Genomic DNA, 24,612 nt, shown 5'->3' on the forward strand with positions numbered 1-24,612 from the left:
TATCGGTTCTCTGATGCTGACACAACGTGTTTTTAATGTCAGAAATAAGGTTGGTACGGATGAAAAAGCTCTCGTTCTTTCTTTCCTTTCCCTCCTGCTTTCTTCCTGCCCTGATGTCAATCCGTGAAGCAGACAAGTAGACAGGCAGAAATTTCTCTCAAACCAATAAGTTACCTCTTCAAAGAAGTATGGATACTTGATGGAGGGGCCAGGCCACGCTGAAACAGACATCTCAGGGTTTTCATTAAGCTTCCCATCTCCTTACTGACATTTGTGACAACCACAGACCATGAAAAAAGGCTTATGCCCTTCCTTCTTTCACTTTCATTGTGGAACAATGCAAACGGACTATCAAAATAATCTCCATGAGCTAAGTGTATGGGCACATTATATGACAGGGCAAAGCTGCATGTTCCTCTGGTTTGTCTTGATTAATAGATGGGAGACATTAAGGTTGTGAGTAAGAAGACCATGTCAGCCAAAATCTGCACAGGAAAACAGTGGAAAACTGAGCGGAGAGTAACCTCCCCGATTCAGTCTCAAAGCCAGGACTAAGCTACCAACAGCTGCATTATGGCCGAATGAGAGCGAAACAGCAAGGAGGGTGAAAGGGAGGGAGAAAAGATAGACGGGTAAGTTCTTGGACCAGACAACATTAAATACATGGCATACCAGGGATTACTTTACAGAGGTGACAGAGTGATATGAAAATAGACACTTTTTCCCCTCCAATAACACAGAGCTATTACAGACACTTATTATGCCGCAGCGTCACAGGGGGATTTGCGTCAGACCCGACTCCTAAAGGCAGTTAGATCACAGGGATGTGAACTGCTGGCCATGACAGGAGCAGCCTTTTTCAAGCAGTGCAAAAATGCGTAAAAACTGTTGTTGACATGGTCTTCTAAGAGATTGCATTTGTTTCCAAGCAATGGGACGTATCAGTGTGAAGAAAAGTATAAATAAGTCTCCCTGACATAACCTTGAATTGTCTTTTTTTTTTTTTTTTTTTTTTTTTACACGGTTTTCTCTGTTTTTCTACCAACCACCCCATCCCTCATTGTATGTGTAGGGGGAACTTGTAAAAACAAAAGACTTGTTTTAATAATGATACTGTTATGAGTGAGAGCATAAGTCCGGGGCTATTATTATCAACATGCTTCTAGTCGCTATGCAGTGAGAGCATAGGCTCGCTGTGTCCAAACATTCTTGCAGTCATTTGCCTTAAATGGGATCGTATGCTGTGAGTTCAGGAGTACATATAGGATTTGCTAACGATGGAGGTGGGCATGGATCTGTGCATATTCACGTCTCTTTACGTGTGTGTGTGTGTGTGTGTGTCTAACCTGACACACAATTAGGTGCAAAAGCTGGGTTTAATAAAGAGAACCAATGGCCAGTTGTGTTTCTGGGCACTGAGGTCCAGCCCACACTCTCAGTCTCTTTATTTCCTTCTTTCTGTCACTTTTCCCTTCAACCTCTATTTTCTTTCTCTTTTTCATTTTTCATTCTGCTCATTATATCGTTCACTCTCTCTCTTCCTCTTCCTCTGTTCTTTTCCCCCTATATCTGTCATGCTAGAGTTATGTCACAGCTCGTATATCACCCAGCAATCATCTAGAGCACGTCTGGTGACCACCACCAACCAACTTCTACCAGACCCCCCTCCTCTTGTCCTAGTCCAGACCACCACAGAGCTCTGTGGCCAGAAAACCAGCTGTGGTTGCTGCATTAAAGCTGAATCCATCACTGGTGGAAATGCCAATTTTCTGCTGATTTAAATAACCTTGATCTTTGCCTCTAAAAATGCAGCATTTCACAAGACAGACAGAGAAGCAAGTGCAAGAAAAAAATTATGCACAAGCCTTTCAGCTCTGCAGGGCAAGAGTTTAGAGAGGTAATAGCACTGGGTGAGTTTTTAATTATAACAGCTTCGTTGGGGAGCCTGCACTGGTCCCTGAATGGTTAATTTAGGGAGGAAAAGCCAATTAATACGAAATAAATGTGAGGCCAGTCAACAGCTGAGTCTGGCTCAAATGAAGGGAAACTTACTGATTCACTTATTCTAACTGTAGCTGTCACTCGGTTGTCCTTAAGACCATTTCAGTTCATCATGTCGTCCTTGCAGCTGATGTTAGCGACCTAAATTCAATAAATCAAACATTTTTCATCCACAACTCACTTTCATGCAAATAATATAAGCAGGAAAAAACAAGCTATGAAGCATTTCTAGCACTGGCTGTGTTTAAAAGGAACGGACAGGCACAATCATCCATCTTTTATAATGAGCTGTCTAAAGTCACTTTAAGTCTGGAGCATCCCGGTCTCTCTGTATGTCCTCTAGAGGTTTTACTGCCATGTCACAGATACGAGGACACAACAAATACTTCTAATTTCTGTTTGATAAGCGAGCAAAGAGCAGAAACACAAAAAGCACACACAGACACATGCATGCAAGCAGACGAATGCACATGCACACACACAAACACACATACAGTCTTATTCCCACAATCACATGGCAATAATATAGGCAATATTTACAATACATGGAGAGGGGCCTGGAGCCAGAGTTGTACCATCTGCAGGTTTAAGAGCTCTCTGTGACTCATCGCTGTGTACTGAGCTATAAATATATCCATGGAAATTGAAAGACTTGGGTCCATTGGGGACATAAGTGCATGAATCAAAATCCAATAAAGCTATCATCAGCAGAAAAGATGAAGAATACAATAAGAAAACACACAGACTGTGTGTGCTCATGGCAATGTACAGACTAAAGATCATAGGATCATAGAAACTTCAGTCACCATGACACCTTTTGAAATTTGACTGTCTGCATTTGTTTAAACACTCAGTGAGATTAAACTGCAGCAGGTAACTACCAAAGAAAATATAAAACACAAAGTGAGCTACGACTTTAGAGCAGCCATTCCTTCAGCCATTCATATCAAGAATATGCAACCCTCTACAGCTCTATTGTATTGTTTTGTACATACTGCTTGTTAAACAGCTGCTTTAATTTTCAAATGTCATTACCAAAGGGACACATAGTATGCATAGTTTGGCAGGTTTTAGAGATGTGGCATGATTTCTACAAGAATCCAAGATAATGTATGATAGAAACCAGACAGAGCAAATGCATCTGACTTTTCAGCCATCGAATGTTCAAGTATTTGTTGAGACAATGCACTGAAGAGTAAGCACTGAGAAAATGAATTTGTTCACTGAGATTACACTTTCCCTGGCCAAAAAGTACACACACACTCACCATACTGCAAAACATACTGTGCACTCACACACAAATGCATGCAGACTGGAGTAGTGTGTGGGAGGTCACTGTGGTCAGTGTGTCGCTGAATCTGAGGTTAGCAGTGGCTAGAAGCAGTGGTGGGCAGGAATTACTGGCTCCTCTCTACTACTACTATGGCTGCTACTGCAAACCACCAAAGCGTCCTGGAAGTATAAACAAAGAGAAAGTGTAAGACAGGCTGGCTGCTGACAATCACAGGGGAGGAGGAGAAAAAGGAAAAAAAACAGGATTAGAAAGAGAAAAAAGATTGAATTCAGCAACAAAATGAGATAAGAATGACGGATGGAAAAGAGAGAAAATACATTTGGCAGAATTAGAATTGCACAGAAAAAAAGGAAAAAAAATGACAACAGTAAAAGTAAAAAAGCCAAACACAAAGTGAGAGAAGTAGAATGAAGAAAAAAGATGGCAAATAAAGGAACAAGAAAGAGAGAGTTGGTTTTGTCAAGACAAAAAGGGGGGCAATGAGGGAGGGAATGCAGCGGGGCAGAGCAGCAAAAAACACAGAGCTGTTGTTACTCACTGGGCAGCTGACGAGGCTCAGGGTTAAGGGGCACAGACTGTAAGAATGCATGCACTAATGTGTGCACAAACACACACACACGCACCCGCATGGACCACCTCTCCACGCACAAAGCATGACATACTGTGTGCTGCAGAGCTCACCAGTAAAATATAACACTAGTGTGGGCTCCGCTGGAACGCAAAAGGAGAACGCTGTCTCTGTCACCAGAGAAAACTAACTCAAGCTCACTACAGCAGCGCTGTCCTAGACACAGGTGTGTGACAAACCAAGCCGTCATGCAAAAAGCAGTGACTGACAACGTCTGATTCTCAAGGAAAATGAGATTTTCCACTTTGTTTTCTGATTTCACTCGATTGTCTCTGGGCTTGCAAACCGAACACAGGCTCCACTGCGTATGCCGCTTGCTGGGCTACTGCTGTAGCTGCCAGTGAGCAGCACCATAACTTGAAGTCTTACGAGTCCTAGCGGCTGTGTTCCAGTCAGCTGCAATGATTTTAAGTCTCTGACTGTTGGTTTAATCTGAGTCCACCAATTATTTTGAAGAACATTTTACAGTCTGTCAGTACCTTGAGATTAAAACTGAAGCTTTGTTGAGTTTTCTTGCTGAATTGTGGAATTTCCTTTGGACAGGGAATGAAATCTCATACCCAACTGGCTCCCCCGCGAAGGACACTGACCATCTGTGTTATCAGCTAGAGCTCGATATGAAACACCTTCCACTATTGAAAAACCCTGTGACATCAAAAGGATAGAAGGGAGGAGAAATTCCTGAAGGAATGAAAAAAAGCATGTTCAAAGTGAGCAGTTTTTGTTTGCCGTGTTCAGTGTTTGGCTAAAGCGTGTGTGTGTGTATGCTTGTGTGTCTGAGCTCCGTCCTTGCAATGACCCGATAGCTGCAAGTTGGTGACACAAGAACAAACGAATGAACACAGGACAAATCTGGATACAGCATCTGAATTTTGAGAGCGTTTTAACAGACCACCACTTTTACAGTTTAAGCCAGTCACTCAGCAAGGCACACTAGTGGAAAAAAGCAGCCACTGCTAAGATTGCTAACACTTTGACGGCACAACGGGCCAAATAAGTGGCACCCTGTCAACAGTTTAACAGTACAGTCCCCATGCTTGTCTCCAGAGAACTGCCCCCAGTGAGCATCAGGAGTTATGACAGATTTGTAAAAAACACACTTTGCCTTAGATAAAGAAACAACTCAGAGAAAAGCGGAGAAGAGGAGTGAGTGGGAAGGCAAGCACCCAGCAAAGAACAGCCGGCAAGGTCTCATCATGGCATTACAGTGAGGACACAGCCACCAAAATGACTCAGCAAGGTTGCACTGGGCGTGCGGGAAATTGCACTACAGCAAACATAGTCCAGAACAGTTTACTTCACTCCTCTTCTCGCATCTCCCCATTTTCCATTTCTCCTCCGCACTTAAGCTGTCACACTAAAGATTGAGAGGGATTGGGACAGCTAACATCTTCCTTAAGGATCATGAGTGTCACCACAATTTTAAAAGCAGATACAGTACTAGACATCTTTGGTTATATCATAGGAATTATTGCTGAGTTTTTCCCCCACAAAACATATACTTACACAACACATCACCTATTCCCCTTCACTCGCTTCCCTTCTAAACCCAAACTCTTTTCCCCGCTGCTCTTTTTCTAACCTGCCAGCACACGGACCAGATGTGCAAATGTTTCTCCATGTTGCTATTCAAGTCCTGTTCCAAGAGAAAGGCAGAGTGAGGGGAGAGGAATATTTGACTTCACTCCACGGGAGACCAGTTTCATAAATTTTGGCGGCTACACAACGGTGAAAAAGGTAGCTTGGCTGGCTTGGACGAGAGAGAATGTTGACGGCATACCAAACAACATGATCCTAATGAGTTGGAAAATCCCTGGCCCTCCAGAGGACTGTCCAGATGCTACCGTCATGAGAAACGCTACTGTTTTATTGAATTCAGGCTCCCCTCCCTTTCTTTAACAAGGGGCAAAATTTATTATTTGACCATTAAGGCATCCTAGGCGACATGAAGCGTAAAACTGTTTCAGAGTTAATTTGCCCTTGGCTGCAGGTCCCATACCCCACACTGGGCACAAGACAAGTTGATCTTTATGCCAAAGTGTCTCGTGTGAAAGTGTATATTTGGAGAGCTAAGGTTTTGGATATGTGCTTGCACCCCTGGTATAGGGTCTGTAGCTTATTTGCCCATAGCTCACTAGCTACTATCAGGTTGACTTGTTTTGGGCAAATGATAGTCTGGCACATGATGTGCTGAGCCCTGAGAAATAACTGTAAAACTTTCATAAGAGAGTCAAATCACCTTAAGCTTTAGCCAGTTCCATATATCTCTCATGACAATTTACTGGTACTGGGAAACAAGCTTTATTTTATGGAGAACTAAACAAACAAAGGACAGTAAATGCACTTTATGGGAAAAGGGAGATTTCAATAAATCAACTACAATGACGAATGCATTAACATCTAATACAATAGTCTAAAAGAGACCAGATGAGCAAAGTGATGTAGTTCACTCTTTGTTCTATGACTCTTCATGGTTGAAATACAGAGTGAGCCGCTTAAGGACGCATTAATCTTCTGTGTGGGTATTTTTTCTTTGTGCCAAGTGACTGAGTTGCCATTGCAGAATTCCAATTGCTACCCTACAATAACAACTGCGTTATGAAAACAACTGAAAAAACACAGAACCTATTGCCATGCCGAGCAATTACAAACACATGCACTGGAAAAAGAGCCTCTTTGATAAACCGACCCCTTTTTCTTCATATACCTGGTGTGTCACAACCAATCGGCCAAGGGTCATTTGAGTCTCACACTCACGCACATGAAAAATTGAAAAACAATTCACATTCAAGTGAATTTGAATGTGAAGATATTGGGAAAGTAAAGAAGACAGAGATTCTAAGACTGCCCTAACTCTATGATCGCTCTGTCGCTCAGCAGAAAAACCAATACATCCTTACCTTGGTATGGACTATTGTGTACAAAGGATTCCGCTGTAGAATGTGCTGTTTACCTGGAGCTTTGTACACCTCACTGAGCAGACTTTCGCTGAGTGTCAATGGGGCTCCGCTGGCCATGCTGTGGGTCCAGCTCTGACAGATCGCTTGGAGCAAAAGTGTCTGGGCCCTTGTGGCCTGTACAGTGAAGTGGGGAAGCTCAAAAATACACTCTGTGGTGGGGACCGAAGACCTTTTGCTCCTGCAAGAGAGGGACATGAGACAAAGAAAGACACAGTTAGATAGAGTAAGGTACACGAGGAGAAAAAGAGACAGAGAGAGAGAGTCCGGACATAGTGACAATAATAAATGAAAGAATGGAGAGTTGCACTTAAGCGCCAATATACACTTAATGAAATAGACACCGGTGGAAACAAATGGCTCAGGACTTCAACGAATCCATCAATATCACATCGCTATATAAAACAGCTCATTGATAGCATGAGTGGCCAAATAGGTAGAACTACATTCCAACAGCAAACTGAAGAAGTACCAAGTGGAAGCCAAGCTTTCCCTAGTTACTTGGCAGGTAGGCATAGTTTGCCTCTTTGCCGCCGACCCTTCTCTCCCCTCCGTCAAAACTGTGATGATGATTTATGTGAAGAGATGTACAGCCCAGAAACCTGACCCTGAAAAGAATCTTTACTCATTTAACATTTCATCTGTCTCCAAGAGCGTGGAGGGAGAGAGTCTGTGTGAGTATGAGTGTGTGTGTATGACAAGCTGATGAGTTGAGCGTTCAGGAGAATGAGGTAACAGCACAGTCGGATGGAGTCCTCCAGGCCCCTGTCCATCAGAGCCTCAGTGGACCGTGCTCTCATTTATCATCTGACACACACACTCACACACGCACACACAAAAAAACCCACACACACACTTCATAAACTCACTTTTTTTTTCCATCTGTTCGTCAATTCTTCCTTTGTAGTATTTGCCTCACTATTCACCCTGTAATCACTCAGTCAAAGCCTAAGACATTTAAATGCACATCTCAGATACCACACAAACATCTTGACACACATACATTGCCCTTCAAATCCCTGAATCAGGTCTCTGAACTCTTTTTCTATCCAGGCTGTGAAGTCATCGATCCATGACATCAGTAACAGCAGGAGGAGGGCTTCCCCAACAGACACACACACACACACACCAACCAAGGTGTGGCATTTAACACACCGCTGAGAGTGATGCAGCACTTGTCGTCATCATCACAACTACTGATCTCCTCTTCACATCTCTCTCTCTCTCTATCCCCCTGTCCCTCCATCCACCCCTCTTAGTCCCCTGGAACCTCCGTTCCCTGGAAAAACACCCAGGGAGCCTGAACTAAACACTTCAAAATAAGCCTGTTTGGTTCCACTCCTGTTTTCCTCTCTTCTGTTCTATGAGGTTCTTCAGTACAGCTTTTCAGAACTGCCAGTGCCCCCTGCCTAGATACACATTTACTTTTTGGGAAGTTGTGTGTGTGTGCACATATGCTCGCCTGACTACGTAGTGAAATGGAAGCAAAGAGGCGCTTCCCTCTGAGCGGCACTTTCAGTGAAAATAGAACCGCGACTAATTCCAGGGATGGCTGCGGCGTGTCAGGAACGAGCATCACAGTTCATTTAATCACACATCCATTTTGGTCTGGTCCCAGTTCAGAGTGTGGGATATGTCACGAGGTCTCTCCCTCCGCTCAGCAGCTCTGCAATCGTTTAACTCCTCTGCTTCCCTCCCTCTCCTTCTCTCTGTGTCTCTTTATCTTTCCCTTTATTCTGCTCCTGGGTGGTTCAGCAGGGTGACAAGAGCTGTTAGCTGCACACAGGCAGGCCCAGAGTTCTGAACCGCCTGCTGTCTCAGGGGGGACCCGTTATGAGACCGAAAGCGAGAGAGAGTTCGATAAAGAGAGATGTAAGAGCACAGGAAAAACAAAGGCAGTAAAAGAGAGAAACTCCAAACCTGACAGGGTCAATGAGTTTACCTTGACAGCACACATATACATTCTGAATTCCCTGGCAACATATGGTGCATTTGGCACCAAGATGAACCACGCAATGCCATGCCCCTCTACTCCTCGAAATCACTACTGTTGCATGCTATACAGCGAAACATCAATCAAACCGATTTTCATGTGTGTTTTCATGTGCCTGTGTGTGCGTACACGTAGCTAGATATTGCTGCTGGAACAAAAGAAAGTGAAGGGGACTGAGCAACAACAATGTCCCCACATGCAGAGCAAATGTGCCTGCAAAGCCACTTCAATGGGAGGACTGGCAAGGGATGAAAGTTCGTTGGCTTATTCGAGTGTTTATAGCGTTTCAGGGGAGCTGTCATGTGCATGTGGTCGTCTAAAACTTTAATTATGCACCTGTTTTTATTATATTATGCCCAATTCTTTGCAAATAGCAACTTGGATCTTGGAGCTAAATGAGAAGCAGAAACTCTCATTAGGGTGTTTTGGGAATGCTGGATGTGAGGACAGCCAGACACTCATCGGATTTCATTAAGTAGCTGGCACAGGCAGTGTTTCTTGCTGCAACATGGTAAACAGCTTTCTGGCAGGCAGCTCTTTCACTGTTAACACAGGCCTTAAAGGAAACAAAAGTGTCTAAGAGGTAAATAAAGCAGTACTAATACCTGCAGCATCAACAGCAACAAAAAGACTGCACTAAAACATATCTCAGAGCTTGAAACATATGCATGGGACAACTCACAAAATGCAATTTACTGTTTTTGTGCAGAATCCATGTTTGAAACTGAGTCTAGCCTGGGGAGCAAAACTCATTAAAGCATACTTCTACTCTTATAATGTGGAGACCCACCAGAAGTGGGCCCACAACCCATTTTGGATCCTGACTCATAATTTAACAAATCAGGTCCTTGGCTTGCACTTCAGTGCCTCATTGAATAGGCTGTCTCTGACCTCACAGTAGTCCTTTAAGTCAATAACTTTTTTATTAAAACACAGAGGCCACCAGGAATATGTTAAAAGGAAATCAAAATTAGTCAGGAGCTATGAAAAATTAGGTGTTTCAATTTCAGCCAATGAAATATGCTTTCCTCTGGTGTATTTCAACAACATTAGGCCTCATTTCCCGACCTGTCCCCTGTTGGTGCTGTGACTGAGTGACGAAGAAGTAGACCGGGGGTAGGACAGGCAAGCTGGCGGACTTGCTGACTGCTTGGCTAGGTAACAGGCTGGCTGGCTGGCACAAAGTCTTTCTGTCCAGTGTCCCTGTCAAAATTAGGCAAAACAGGGCATGGTGTTGTGCAGGGGGCGTGAGTCAGAGTCATGAGCACCATACCAGCTGTGGTGCTCTTTGCCTAGACTGTTTCCTCTGTGTTCATGCTCAAATGCAGACATGAAGCAGAGACAGCAAATTATTTTTGGTCATTAAAATGAATGAGTGAAATCTAACAGGGAGCCGACTTTACAGAGGACCCTGACAAAATATTTTTTGCTAGCTCCGAACATGGCTCAGAGCCATCCAGTGATGTGATGCCATTATGAGCATAAGGTATCACTACCAAAGCCTGAGCTTCCATTTAAGTAGCCTCTGGGTAACCCTGTGTCTGTACCATGCGATTTTCACATCATAATAGCTGAGATCCATTCAGACCATTGGTTCTCAGGCTAATCAGCTTCCTGGTCTGGTCTGACTGTGGTCACAGCTATATTTAGACAAATACAGCTGGGGCTCTAGCTAACAGGCTGCGATTGCTGCTTAACAGAAGCATATAAACGCACAAAGACACACTCAAGACACACAACCGCAAAAATTCACATACCTGTACAGACGCAAACAAATTTATGTTAGCCAATATGCACATACACATACATGCTAGCTGGCACATACGCTGTCACACAAGCGCACGTGTATACACACCTGGACATGCATACGTACAAACTAATAACAGCAGGTTCGTCAGCCAAAGCACGATCGGCAGCAGTAATGAGGCCACAGCTGACAAGGTCCCTGCTGCTCTAACAACCTGTAACTGGAAAAATTATAAAACTGCCTGCCAATACTAAAGCCTGACAAGATTGTTCTTGCATGCATGTGTGCATGTAAACTAAGTAGGCTAAGCATCTAATAGGGAAAGGATGCATGTACTGCAAACTGAGGAAAACGGGAGAAGGGATAAAAAGAAAGCAAAGAAAAATAGAATCAAACCGTGCAGAAAACACAAACAAGAATTATGAGAAAAAGCAAGCACAGGCAAGAGAGACTGCAAACTTGCAGGTTATGTGTTATTCTCCAGGTAAAATAATACCTAATGTGGAAAGTCTCATTAAAAGAGCCATTTGTAAAAGCTCCAGTACAAACTCAAGAATAGCAGAACTGGTAGGTTGTTGCTTTGTACTTTTACAGACAAAAATAAATGTAGCCTAATTAAAGACGCCTGTTGGGTATGTGTCTGTGTGTATGCACAATTAGGTGAGTGTGTCGTATTAATGTAGATGTCCAGTAATGTGTTTAAATCTGAATATGCTGGATTTAGTGCATGTTCTGACAGAGGACACTGCAGAGAAAGCCAGCATAAAGCATACTAACACGCCTGAACCGCACGGCCAAATGTGGTCAGCAAATTCTTTTTTTAAGATCAGCATCTTGCCGTGATTGAAGGAATATCGCCAAGAGCAGCTGGTCCTAATGGTTTACACAGCGTCCCAGAATACAAGCTTGGAACCTGCGCACACTTTCCAGAATGTTCATTTTTGTTATTACTCATATCCTGTACAGTACCAAAAATCAGTTTCCTCACTCTTTCCAAAATACAGTGACACAGCCAGCTGTGGGGGCTGGGAGGTCGGCAGGAGATGTGGAGCAAGGTGTCTGTTCCGTCAGTGGACCTCAGAGAATCAGGGAGGCACGCTCACATAAACACACAATCTCTAACACAGGTGGATATTGTTTGTAATGGAAGCTAAATGGGAAATTCCATACAAACTGCAACATGATACTCCCACAAACTGTTAAAAGTTAAAAGTTGGTGGAAGTACTCAAAAAGATAACGTAGACTAGATGCAAGGCAGCAAAACAAACAAAAAGTCAAGATAGTCAATCACGTTTGACGGGCCTCACAATGTGCTACTTTCTCTTGACTTAAACTTATCTGAGTCCACAGCAACCCCAATGTAATCCATTATGGGCTGACATATTTGTCTGATAGATACAACAGATAGCCACCGTCTTGGAACAAATGATAAGTTATCTGAAGTTTCTACAAATCATTCACTGTCACACCCTGCCTTAATTAACCAACACAAACATTACCCAACTCAAACAGTTAACAGAATCTTCTACTGCTATTGTTTTCCAGGTTTTAGAGCTTCTTTGGGAGGGAATCAGACTGAAAATGGAGGGAAGGGAAGACTGACAGCCTGCACCTTTTTTTCTTTGTGGCGCAGATTGATTTGAAGTATTGCAGAATTCCCCATCTCTCCGAGCCAAGGTCACTGACCCCTCTTGAAAATAACCAGAGTGAGTTATGGGCTGCTCTCAAGTCCCCTCTTTTATCTACAAAAGACACACTACAGTGTCTCACAAAGCCTCCAAATGAACATTATAAATCATGCAAGCACTTCACACTGAACAATAACACCTAAGTGGCCAAGTTGGGGGATGGGAAAACTGTGGCCAAGTTGGGGGATGGGAAAGCTTGACATTTTACCACCTGGATGTCAATTGGGTTAAATTTCTGGCATTTACAAACATGAAAAAATACTACCACAGAAAAGCCAAGCAAGCATGTGTCAAACAACAAAAATAAAAATACTGAAAATACACAATGATGAGAAAACATGCATTATATATGGCTTTCTTTGCCATTTCTCATAATGTTCTTATATAACATTTAAAAGTAACATATAAAGTAATTTCTTTCATTGACTTTATATTTCTATGTCATTGGCTTGGGGGGAAATTTTCCTGGAGCTACAGATGAGTGACCGAGTGCTTAACGTGACACAGGCACAGAATTAATACAAAAACAAATCCATAATTAATGGAAATTAAGATGGAAATGGATGGATGGACCCACAATGTAATGGTAATTTTTTTTACCTTCAGATATTATGCCATCTTTACTTCCCACTGTAATCTCCTCACTGTGTTTTTCTTCATGTAAATCTAGGCTTGTGTTGATTTCTCGCTGTGATTCTGCTGGTGCAATTAAGTAATTGCAATTTTATTTTATCTCTCAACCACAATCTCTGATGACATCCATTTCTTTAACCTAACCAAGCTCTTCAAAGGCCCTGTGCTGGATCTGGGTATGAGTTAGGAGTAGGCAGGGACTGTATTTGTGGCCACAGCTCAGAGTTTTGTGGTTCCCCTGGGTCAAAGGTGTTCCATGTGTGCATTTCTCAATCATCGGCCCTGAACAGCCCAAACTCTTCATAAAAAGAAACACCCCACTCTCTCTCTCCCTCACACACACACATACACAAGACCCTCCCCTTCCTCCCATCTGGAGCACCCCTGACCCAAAACACACATATATGTGCGCAACTTCACACACACACACACACACACACACACGCACGCACACACACACGCACACACACGCGCACGCGCACACACACACACACACACACACACACACACACATGAATACATACACACTGAGATCCTTCTCAGGAGAGGGCTTCATTACACAGGGATTACTAAAAGAAATGTTTTAATCAAGTTGTGCAGACAGCTGCAGACCGCAAGGCGAGAAAATGGCAATGACGTGGTTCATCAGGCGTTAAAGGAAAACACATCAAGAGGCCTGTGTATGTGTGTGTGTACCCGTGTGTCTGTGTGTGCATGTAGCTTCCTGCCTCTGTCCAGCATGTCCAGCTGTGGAGGACATGCGGTTCCTTATAAGGACACACAGAGAAAGGAGGCCTCTGTCAAGAGACTACAGACCTAATATCATATTTATACTTTCTGATTTTGCTGCAGACTTTTGTACGTCCCGTTGCCATAACAACAAAAGCAGCAGTCAACGGAAGCACCGGCTGCCCTTTATTTTAATCCAGACTAGTTGTCCTCAGTATTATTCTCTCAAGGCCTTTGACCTTCATGCAGATGGTCAAAAAAGGAATACAAGAGGTTGCCAGCTAGATCATTTTTTTCATTATGGTCACACCAATGTTTCTTGTAACTGCAGATTTTTCTTTAAGCAGTGAAAAATGGATGGTCGTCTTTCTGGGAAGCAATGGAGCAGGACTGAGGCCTGGTGGGGAGGAGAGGACAGTGGAATGCACACCACAGTAGATGATAATCCACTCAGAGCTGATAATCCATCTACCCTTCCCTATTTCCCACTGTTTTCCCTCCCTCAAGCTTCAGTTCCTCAGATGACTAATTCAGGCATTAATAGAGTCTTTCAGTCAACTGAAAACATCTACAGCTGCTCCTGAATTCACTATCTTAGCTGTAGCCTATTCGCCCAAATACATCTCATGGTATAGTTAAAAGTCGACAAATATTCTTGGATTGCAGGAATACTGCCTGAAAACATTACAGCCTTTAATACACACTTTAGGGCTGAGTTAAAACCTATGTTGATTTAAGCTACCAAATGACACTTGTAATCATAAGGGCAAGTAAACAGCTTCCACAGCAGAGCGACGATGGTTTCTGTTGCATCGTTTGAATGCTGCAAGAACGGCACGGAAGCTTCCATCAAAGCTGAGACGTCAATCAGTGAGCGCACAAGCCTCCCATTCGCTGATGCCATTTCCTTCATACAAGGCTCCTCAATACATCCATTGATCTCTGTCAGCCATAAAACCAAATAAAACTGTCTGACACCAGATGTAGAAGAGAAAAAAAAATCACAACCACAAAGCTGGCCAAAATACTTTATAGACTGTGCCACACGAAATATGATGTTTTACCTCACAGCTCACAATCCTTTGCACTCCTGTGCTTCGGAGTGAAAAGTGGAACAATATTACATCATATGCCATTCCAGGGTTTTAATACACACCTGTTAATACATAAAGCCTACTTGTTGCAGTGTGTGCCTACATCCCGTCTTTCTCAAAACATTCCCATGTTTCTTCAAGAACAGGGAAGGGCCTAGTTCATGCGTTGCCGTGTTCAACTAAATGAATTGCCTGCTTCTCTTATGGCCCCCGAACCACAACTCAAAGCAGAGCATGACCACAGCAACCACACATTGATTTAAGGTCATTCAATTATCCTTCACCATTACAGCTCTCAGTGACTTTAACCCTGCCGACACGGACCTCTCAGTTAAGACCTTGATGAGTAACACAAGTGATTACTTCATTACAAAATCAACACTAATCAAAGTTTGGTTGAGGGGCACAACAGTTGACGCAGAAGCTGCATGTGTGACATCATTCACAAGATCTCTGTCATACGTCATATAAATGTATACTCAGTGCACAGAAATGGACTTTTCCACCTAACAGCCACTCCCAAATCAGTTTTCATCGGCCAAAATGATTATTCCAATTCCACTTGTTAATGGTATTGCCTGCCAAAATGGCTAGTAGACAAATGTAACAGCCTCAGTCAATGTTCTCACCAGTGAATGCTGTTCATGTACATTTGCTAAATTTGACTTGGATCTCTATGGCTCAACAGTGAAGGACACAGAAAGCATTTGTCCTCCTTTTCTTGGCTGTGCTTGGAGACATAGACCAGGAGCAGCTTGCTATGACTAACTATGAACAGGAGTAATGAGGCATTACAATCACACCAGAAGCCTCATGCCTCAGATGCCTCAAGCAGCCTTCATAAATCACAACATGAGCTAATCTGGAGTCTAGACTACTGGTCCAGACATAGTAATGGATTTCTCAACCTTCACATAAAAAGTCCTAACAGGTAGTGCTAAAAACTGAACTTACCATTGACAACGTAATAGAGTTAGATCAATAATTAGATATTATGGGAGAGCCAACATTCTTTTCTATTCAGAAACATTCGTAAGGCAAGTCAGCCTTCTGTGGCTATATAACATGCACCTGTAATGCCACATGCTTCAAGAAACTATCCCCTCAGAAATAGCTGAGCGAGGAATAGGGGCTGCTAAAAACGCCACATAAAAGCTGGCATGGGGCTGAATTACGACCTGCAATGTGACGAGCCACACTAGGCTGCTGCTGGTTTGTTGGTTGGTTGGTGGGCCCCGGCCTTGGCCTGCCTCCATATGCTGCTGCCGTCAGGTGGCCCTGTATAAGGAATATTATATGGTGTGAGGGAAAGTGTGTGTGTGTACATCTGCGTTCATGTGTCTGAGTGAGAGAGTGAGTTTTGGGGAGATCGATGCAGGTGGCACTTCTAACATCCCCTCCCTACTGCCACCTCCCTCCCTCCCTCTCTTTTTTCTCCTTTTTTTTGCAGGCACTGATTTTATCTGGGATAACAGGTTTAACAGCCAGACCAATTGAGACTCTCTGTAGAGTCCCTGTGAAGTTGGCGGCCCCATACATTGCCTTTCATTAGGGATAAGTACAGCCTGATGCCTCTCAGCTGCACTTTAATTCACTGGGAGTGAAAGTTCATTTCAGAGGATTTGGGCTTCTTGCTGACCAAATGACTGCTTGGTTAGTACATGGTAGCGTATATTAAGAGGAAAGACTCTGACTTCAATATTTTTCAGGGGTAATCTTTACTATCCCTACTCTACTACAACTTGTTTTTTTTTTAATTCAGCAAATATTCTGCAATTTCAGAGTAATTATTTTGTTTTCTTCAGGATATTCATATTATTCTTAGTGAATGGCAAATAATTTATTTCTATTTTTTCTTTGCATGGCAGAAAGTTTTCCACAGAAATTTTTACAAGTAACTTCAGGGCCAATTCTGCCAATTCTATTTGGTCTTCAGAAATCAGTGTAAATCATTCATGTATATTACAGATGACAGGTTATTCACAAAAATATAAGGAGCAGGCTGTTTGTTTTGTGCAGCAATAACACTGATTTAAATTGTCACATGATTTTATAGAATAAAATAAGAAGCAATTATAGAATCTGAAATTTGATAGAATAGTGTAGTGTTTTTTTCTTACCAGGATCTGTTTCAGAGTTATTTTCAGCATTCAATAATTCTACTTTCATCCACAAGTTTGTGTTCTACAGGTAAACCTGCAACAGGTGTTGCGAGATATGATGGTATCCACACCAAAAGTTACTGTACAATGGTTCAAAAACATACATGATGAAACATGCAGGTAAATCTTACATTTTGTTTATGAGTAGAAATTTCTGCTGCTCAATGCCACTCAGTATCTTTTGTCATTTTGGTGTTTTTTAGCCATGCTAGCAGCATAGCTGTAGGGATAGCAATGTCTGTCTGTGCAACACGTTGGTCCAGACCGAAATATCTCAACAACTATCAAATGATTCGCCAGTAAATTCTATACAGATTCTCATGATCTCCACAGGATGAATCCCAGTGATTTTTTGATACAGTTTAACAACAGCTAACACTCATTTTCAGTTATACATTAGCAGTAGTAATGCCTGGACACAATGTCACAGGGTGCCAGTCTAGAGAATCAACGCTATTATAGTCAGAGCAACCAAAAGGCACATTTCAGTTGGTTTTGCAGTTTCCACCCTCTAAAGTTTATTCCCTCATCTCCACACAGGAACAACATGGGTTGCATTACAGCATTTGAGGTAATTTTAACTAAGGCCAGGAGGTTAAAACATTACAACTGAGCTGAGGTGCCCTTACAAGGGCATTTTCAAAATGTTGGCAGAGAAGGTTCCATCAGCTACCCTAGGTTACTCCAGCCTAAAAATATATTACCCACTTTCAAGTGATTAAAAAGAAGTGATTGTTGTCTTCTTCAAAAATGCAATGCAAGGAACCACAAGGTCAGACTCTGCAATTGCTCTGGAGCAACTACCTTTTCTTAAAATTTCTTTCTCCTTAAAAAGAACATTTCAGTCTAATTGGATACATCCAAGGTCTCACACACAATACGAAATGCCCAATGAAATCCACGGCTGGCAGGGAGAAGATGTCAAGGCAGTGTACTTTCCCCAGTGAAAGCCCCATGCTGCCCACTGTGAGAAGCCGGAGCCTTTGTGGTTAGACTGAAGGAAACATGAGCTACAGTATGCACTGTGTGCCAACTCCTCAGGAGAGGTGCTGGGTCTTCACAGACGCCCAGTGCCTCTCCAAATCCCCCATGATCACCTGGCAGTCATATGCGCCTGGTTAAGCATGAGCTGGCAGCACAATGACAAACATGTTTGTGTGTGTGTGCGTGCGTGTGTGTGTGTGTGCGTGCTTATGTGTGTGTGTGTGTGTGAGAGAGAGAGAGAGAGAGAAATGGGGAAAACTGGGGCAAGGGATGCAAAATGTGTTCATATGACATCAACTTCTGTACGTCACTACTCCAAGCTACCCCTCTCTGCTGTCACTCACCATTTACTTTTAATAGAGTCCACAGGGAGACAAATCTAAAGCTATCTTTCAAGTTAGTAATGGAAAAGCTGATCCAATAATCTGCAAAACAAAACTACAGACTGACAAAGAAACTAGAGAGAGCTCTTTTTCTAAGCACACTCTCTCACTGTCTCTCTCGCGCACCTTCACTATGGTCTCATGCTTCCCACTTTCTTTCATATTTCCTTGAAACTTCAAAAGCTTGTACAGCTCTGCTCAGTGTCTGCTCAGAGAACAGAACATCTTGGAAAGGGCTGTTTTTGGAGTTACATCAGCGCCGAGAAGCAGTCCCAAAACAAACATCAATACAGTCAAATTAAATGCTACCACCTGGTGAAGTGCATCTTTTGGCTCCCCCCAGTGTGTCACTCAGCTTTCACCTTGAGGAGAAGAACCATCTGTCTGACTGTATGTCTGTCAGCTATTGCTCAAACACACTGAGAAGAATAAAGTCAACTGAAGATAATATGTGCTCTCAGCCTTTCAATTCACTGTCCATCCAAGGGCTTCTCTACTTTTCCCCAAATAATCAAAACTGTGGCAGCTAACCTCAGCGGAGGACATTAGCACAATAGGAAACAAATACATTTATAACCATTGCTGGCTGTCAGTCAGCTCCCTTCATATTTCTCTTGTATTTCTTCTAACCACTCTCTCTACTTCTCTGTCAGACCTGCTCATCATCATTCTTTCAGGAGCAAACTGTCAGGTTGTGTTAATTAGATTTTGACTTCAACAACACACAGGTCAGGAAGCAAGACAGCCATACCTCCCGCTTAGACAGAAAGGGTCAAATATGAGTCACTTCAAGCATGAAATGGCAGGTTCAGAACTCATAACCCTGCACAATACACCCTGTCCCATTATCATCTACAGGGAAAGAGACTGACAATGAAACAAAATGTGAGAAGTGCCTCTAACTTGTCGAGTTATCGGAAATTCTTTGAGGAATGACAGAAATTACAAGGAGTGGAAATAATCCTGCTATGCCATCACGTAGTCTAACATTATTCAAATAACAGATATGGACTCCTAGTGCATTGTTACTGGACATGTACATACTGTATTCCATCAAAGGTCTGCTTACAACAAAGCATAACAGAGCACTGTCTTAACGTGTCAAGGAGACTCTGTGAGAGGCTGTCAGCGTTATTTCTAAGGGCTGGTCCAGGCTGAAAGAAAAGCCACAGGAGGGCATCGGTCTGGAAGGCTCTCTGGAGATGAGAAACATCTAGTGATTGTCAGAAAGAAAAATAACATCCGTTTGACATCTGAATCCACTATTTGAGGCAGGCAGGACAGAAAAAGAGGTGGGGGTGGGTGCTGGAGATCAAACAAGCAGCTAGCAGTCTCTTATTGAGAGCAGAGAGCACAGGGAATCAGGTTCTGTCTACAGACACGCTCATACACCACAATGAATGAGGGCCTTGTGGTTACTCATGTGGCCAGCTAACCACTGTACGGTAGATGCAATGTTTGCCTGGAGAAGAAGTCAGGAAAAGTCAAAACCATCTGCGGCTCTTTGACATGTTTAAATCTAAACTAATGGGGGGAAATCGATTCCCAAGCTAGTGCTCTCGCACAGGTTTCCTGCTTTAACAGGCACTTTGACTGCAAGGTGTGAGAGAGGGCACAGGGTGTGTGTGCGTGTGCGTGTGTGTGTGTGTGTGTGTGTGTGTGTGTGTGTGTGTGTGTGTGTGTGTGCATGCTTGCATCAAGGGTTTTCCAGATGATGATTACTGAACACGTAGTGATGGAGTGAATTATGTTTCCAACACATCTCTATATTTCAAAACGTGAAAGATTCATATATTTGTTGCTCTATCAACCAGATGTGCTATCAAGTTGTTTCAGCGTGCTGAGGGCAAATGGAAGACAGGACATGAGCTACTCATTCATTCATTTTACACACATAACAGAAACGGTGCAAGAAGACCCAGGTTGTGCTCATTACAATATTTTCAGTAACAAAAGTAAAACCAAGCCCCGTGATTTAACACCACACACAGATCCATACTGTCAACCCACTGTGAGACCATTCGTCTTCTAAAATTATTTTTCCTTTTCTCTCCCTCTCCCATCCACTTGTTTATTCATCTTCCCAAGCCTTCATCCCATCCGTCTTCCGTGAAGTCCCACAAAACTATCCATTTACACTTTTTCTCCATCATCATCTCTTCCTCTCTGCTCATCTTCTACCCTCTTGTCTATTCTCCTTCTCTTTTGTCTCCATTTTGTTCTCAATTGACTGTCTACAGTCTCAACACTAGGGTGCTTCCTCTTCCTTTCCATTTCTCCTTCTTCTCTTTCATTCTCTTCTCAGAGCTTCTCTTGTCCATCTCTCTCAAATTCTCCATTTGTCTGACTGTTCCACCTCTAAAAGTTTACTCCTCTCTTCTCCCTTCTTGTCCTCTCTTCAACTCCTAACCTCTCTTCACCTCTCTAAGGGACATCCCCAATGAGTCATTCTCTGTCTGGTATAAGAAAAGGGATATAGAAATATGTTTTTTCATCTCTTTAGACACCAGTGTTATTTTCCTCTCCTTGTGCTTCAAACCATCTGAGAAATTGTTGCAGTTGTTACTCGATGACTCTGTTTTTCTATTTTCCCCACTGACCGCTGAAGAAGTGGCTCATCCATCACTTTAAATACCCTCTGATGCACTGCCCACAAAAGGCTGCAATCCTCTTCATAAAGCAGAATACATGACAGCACACATGCACGTACATTCACATACGCACACAAACACACTGTATACAGACAGCCAAGTATGCGTATCAACAGTCCCAAACATATACTTTTAGGTAGTGCACACCCAAACCTTTCTGAAGTCAGAAAAAAAAAATCCATTTACGTTAGAGCCCCACATTTTGGTTTGCATCTTTACTGAGTTGAATTGATGGGTGATTGTTAACTATAATGCCCCCCACAGGTGCTTGTAGGATGTACAAAAACATCCTTCCATTTGTTCCCTTCCCTTGATGGTTTAGTCCCTTTAGCCATTACACAACGACAAGTTCATTACATGTGCAGTGACTACTTGTAGGAATGTGTTGATGGTGATCACCTCGTGCTGCGAGTAATTACCTAGAATATGTTAAATTGTACAAGACCACACCTGGATCGAACACAATGGGTGCAGTCGGTAGTGCTCAGTCTGTTGTGATTTTTCTGCACACCAGACTTGTAAGATACTCAACATTTATAATGTAGAGTGAAACCATTTTTGGAGGCCCTGTTACGATGTGTCCACAGCTCAGGACAGGATGTTTTTACTTGTACCAAACACCCAGACACAATTTCCTCTGGACGGTCTAAATAATGCTTTGTGTTGTGTCACCACGAGGCCAGCAGAAAGACAAAAGATTCCAGGACACTCATTTGGCTATTTGAGTCATTTGTGATGTGCTTCAAGAGACAATCTGACACTAAGTTAAGTATGAACAAAACAGATAATAGATCAACCTAGACAGAGCAAAACAACTAAGAGTGATATTAATAAAATGGATGATAGCTTTAAAATCAATTGCAGTTACTGATCTAAATCTAATCATTCATGTTCACAAGGGGAACTCTACCTGCCTCTGTACTCAATCAAATTTCCATCCATTATTAGAATTGATGGAAACTCACCAGTATGCAGGCATCTGGATTAGCTTCCCATACAGTGCAGTGCTGAAGGAAGGGATGATGGGGATGAGAGGAAGGAAACCCCCTGTACTGTCTTGGCATGTCAAGCCTGCCTGGAACCCAAACACCTGGAAAGGAAGACAGAAAGAAAGGGAGAGGGTGTGCGACAGATGGTGGAAGAGAGAGAGAGAGGAGAAGTGGAAGACAAGGGAGGAAAAAAGCACACATGGAAATTCAGCAATGTATAGATCAAACCATTTAGTGGATCCACAGAAAAAAACATGTCAGCTCTCATTGAGCTCACACAGCTTCTGAAAAGAAAACACAGACGTACACAGCCAACGTTGTCATTCTCTCAACAGACCTGTTGCAGCCCAAATATGCACTGTAACAGGCCCTGGCAAAATCATCTTATCCTTGTTTACTGTACAAACTGCTGTCAGCAAGTCCATCTTACACTCTGGAAGACACTGCTAGAAACATCCTTGTGCTAAATCATCGAGTAAATCCAAAAGTGACGTGAGCACTGCACTGTAAATTTAATGAGGATACACATTACTGAGTCTTGAATACACTGGGTCTGGCTAAAACATTTGCGGGTAGTTTGGTTCACTAGCACAAATACGTTTGCCAACAAACGGTAAACAGAGATTCTTACATTCACTGACCTCAAAGTGGTGTTTTTCAGTGACCAAGCTTGTATCAAAGCTCCTGCCACATAATCAGGCACATAATGTACTGCGACCTCAACGTTTACATACTGCTAATGGTGAGCGTGGTGGATGAAGTCCTGTTTAATATTGGAGGAAGTGGATGATGGCTGGGCTCAGCTGTCCCCGATGCAGTTGCTGCATATGCTCCAAGCAGGACTCTTTCAATTCCTGCTAGTGAAGGCCTACCAAACCACTTTGCTGTGCACATGGCCCAGATCAGAGAGACAAAACTAAAATGAAAATTAATTTTACATTCATATTACACACCTGAGTAGTATATCAAGTTGAATGTTGTATGATTGCCAGGTACAGATGTAGACATAATAAAACACCCACAGTGAAATATAAGCTTTGGGCTATAGCCACAGACCGATTCACTGCAGCTTCCTTTGGGAGACTAGATTCCAAATTCTGTTCTCCTTTCAGCAGCCCGCAGTAAGTAGTTATTCAAATAGCCCAAGTTTCCAATTATGATCGCTCTACTTACCGTGGCCTCCTTGTTGAGCAAACAGGCTGACTTTGAGTGCTTGTCTACAACCATGGAATAGTGAGACAATAGCTAACTGCTACCCTCAAGACAGACACCTTAGCTTTGACAGCCAGTGTCAATAAAACACAGATTAAGATAAGCCTTAGTTTATACCCGTTTCAAATCACTTCCTGAAGTGGATGAATTGCGGCCAGAATGACCTCCACCCTGTCATGATCCCGCTGCCAAAATCCAGAGGTAGAATTAGTACCTTGGCAGATACGGACACTGATTGGCTGATTGGTAAGAATGGTCCTTGGCCACTGACCAGTTGACTGTTAACCCTGCAGTGACCCTGTGATAAGGACTACCAGCATGATGTCCAGCAAACATCCTGCCTTAAAAAAAACACACCCAGGCCATACCAGGCCAGACTGGGACACCCTAGATTATCCTAGATCTGTTATTAGGGCTTCTTAAAAGGTGGATTAGCTGAATTTGCTAAAGCCTCTATAGTCTTGTTGTCTTTAAGCTACCTCTACAAGATGCTAATACACATTCAGAAAAAAAATATTGCATGACCACTCTATTTGTTAGTATAAGTTATTTCAAACTAAACATACATTATAGTTTTTCAACCTTTAAATGTTAAGTAAATGGCCTATCAATTGTCCCCGCATCCCCCTTAGGAATTGCCGAGATTTTCTGATAGCTCAACCGTAACATTCTAAATAAGTGCTTACAAAACTGGCCTATGGGTAAACGAGAATCTTGCCCAGTGATTTTAAACATGTTACCTGAAAAACCAAGAGATTCGTCTAAGGCCCCAGTTTGATGTTATGTGCAAACGTAACTGTAACCAACAAAGAATTTCATCATTTGAGCTTCAAACCACCAGTCAAAACTACATAACCAACACAATAACAGAAGTGTCACAGCTGCACATTACAAGCCTGTTACATCCCATCAATTTTGCTGGGTGAAAACCATGAAGTGGAGCAGAGTTGGACTGGTGCTCATCAGGAAGCTTAGTGCTGAGATTTTTATGGCCAAGTGAAAAGGGGTCATCAAGGTCATTAAAAGGGTCGTTAGAGTTATTTCAGAGTAGAGTTAAGACTGTGGCCATGCAGTTGATAAACTGACTTAAGACTACAGTGTATGGAAAAAAGACAGTAAATGTGTGTTTGTGCCAGCTTGACAGATGATAAAGACACATGTAAAATAAAATGAAATATGCAAAACAGGAGACAGATAAAAAGCTGCAGTGATCAAAAAATGGCAAAGGGAAGGAAAAGGGGTACTGGAGAAGAATTAGATTTCCACATGAGTTTTGCATCTGCTCTACCATAAGTTTTACGCTGTACATTATCAAACACAAGGTATAGTTTCTTATGTGTCTTTAAGACACAGAACATAACCTTTCTTAATAAGCGAACCAAATCAGCAAATGTGAAACAAACCCAAAATGTACAGGTTCAAACTGCAATCTGCCTTGGTTAGTTTTATTGTAGAATAGTAGATGG

General features: G+C 42.6%; 1 protein-coding gene across 2 annotated transcripts in view; it reads right to left on the reverse strand.

Annotated features, from left to right (window-relative positions):
• The window catches only part of LOC121609858 (vacuolar protein sorting-associated protein 13B-like), a 316,585-nt gene that overhangs the window by 238,497 nt on the left and 53,476 nt on the right, over positions 1–24,612 (reverse strand). For both annotated transcript variants that reach the window (XM_041941573.1, XM_041941574.1), the window contains exons 16-17: positions 21,911–22,035; positions 6,877–7,061 (exon numbers count right to left, since the gene is read on the reverse strand). In XM_041941573.1, coding sequence (XP_041797507.1) covers positions 6,877–7,061; positions 21,911–22,035 — 310 coding nt within the window. The remainder of the gene's footprint in view (positions 1–6,876; positions 7,062–21,910; positions 22,036–24,612) is intronic.

The sequence above is a fragment of the Chelmon rostratus genome, chromosome 8, assembly GCF_017976325.1.
Source record: "Chelmon rostratus isolate fCheRos1 chromosome 8, fCheRos1.pri, whole genome shotgun sequence".
NCBI lineage: Eukaryota > Metazoa > Chordata > Actinopteri > Chaetodontiformes > Chaetodontidae > Chelmon > Chelmon rostratus.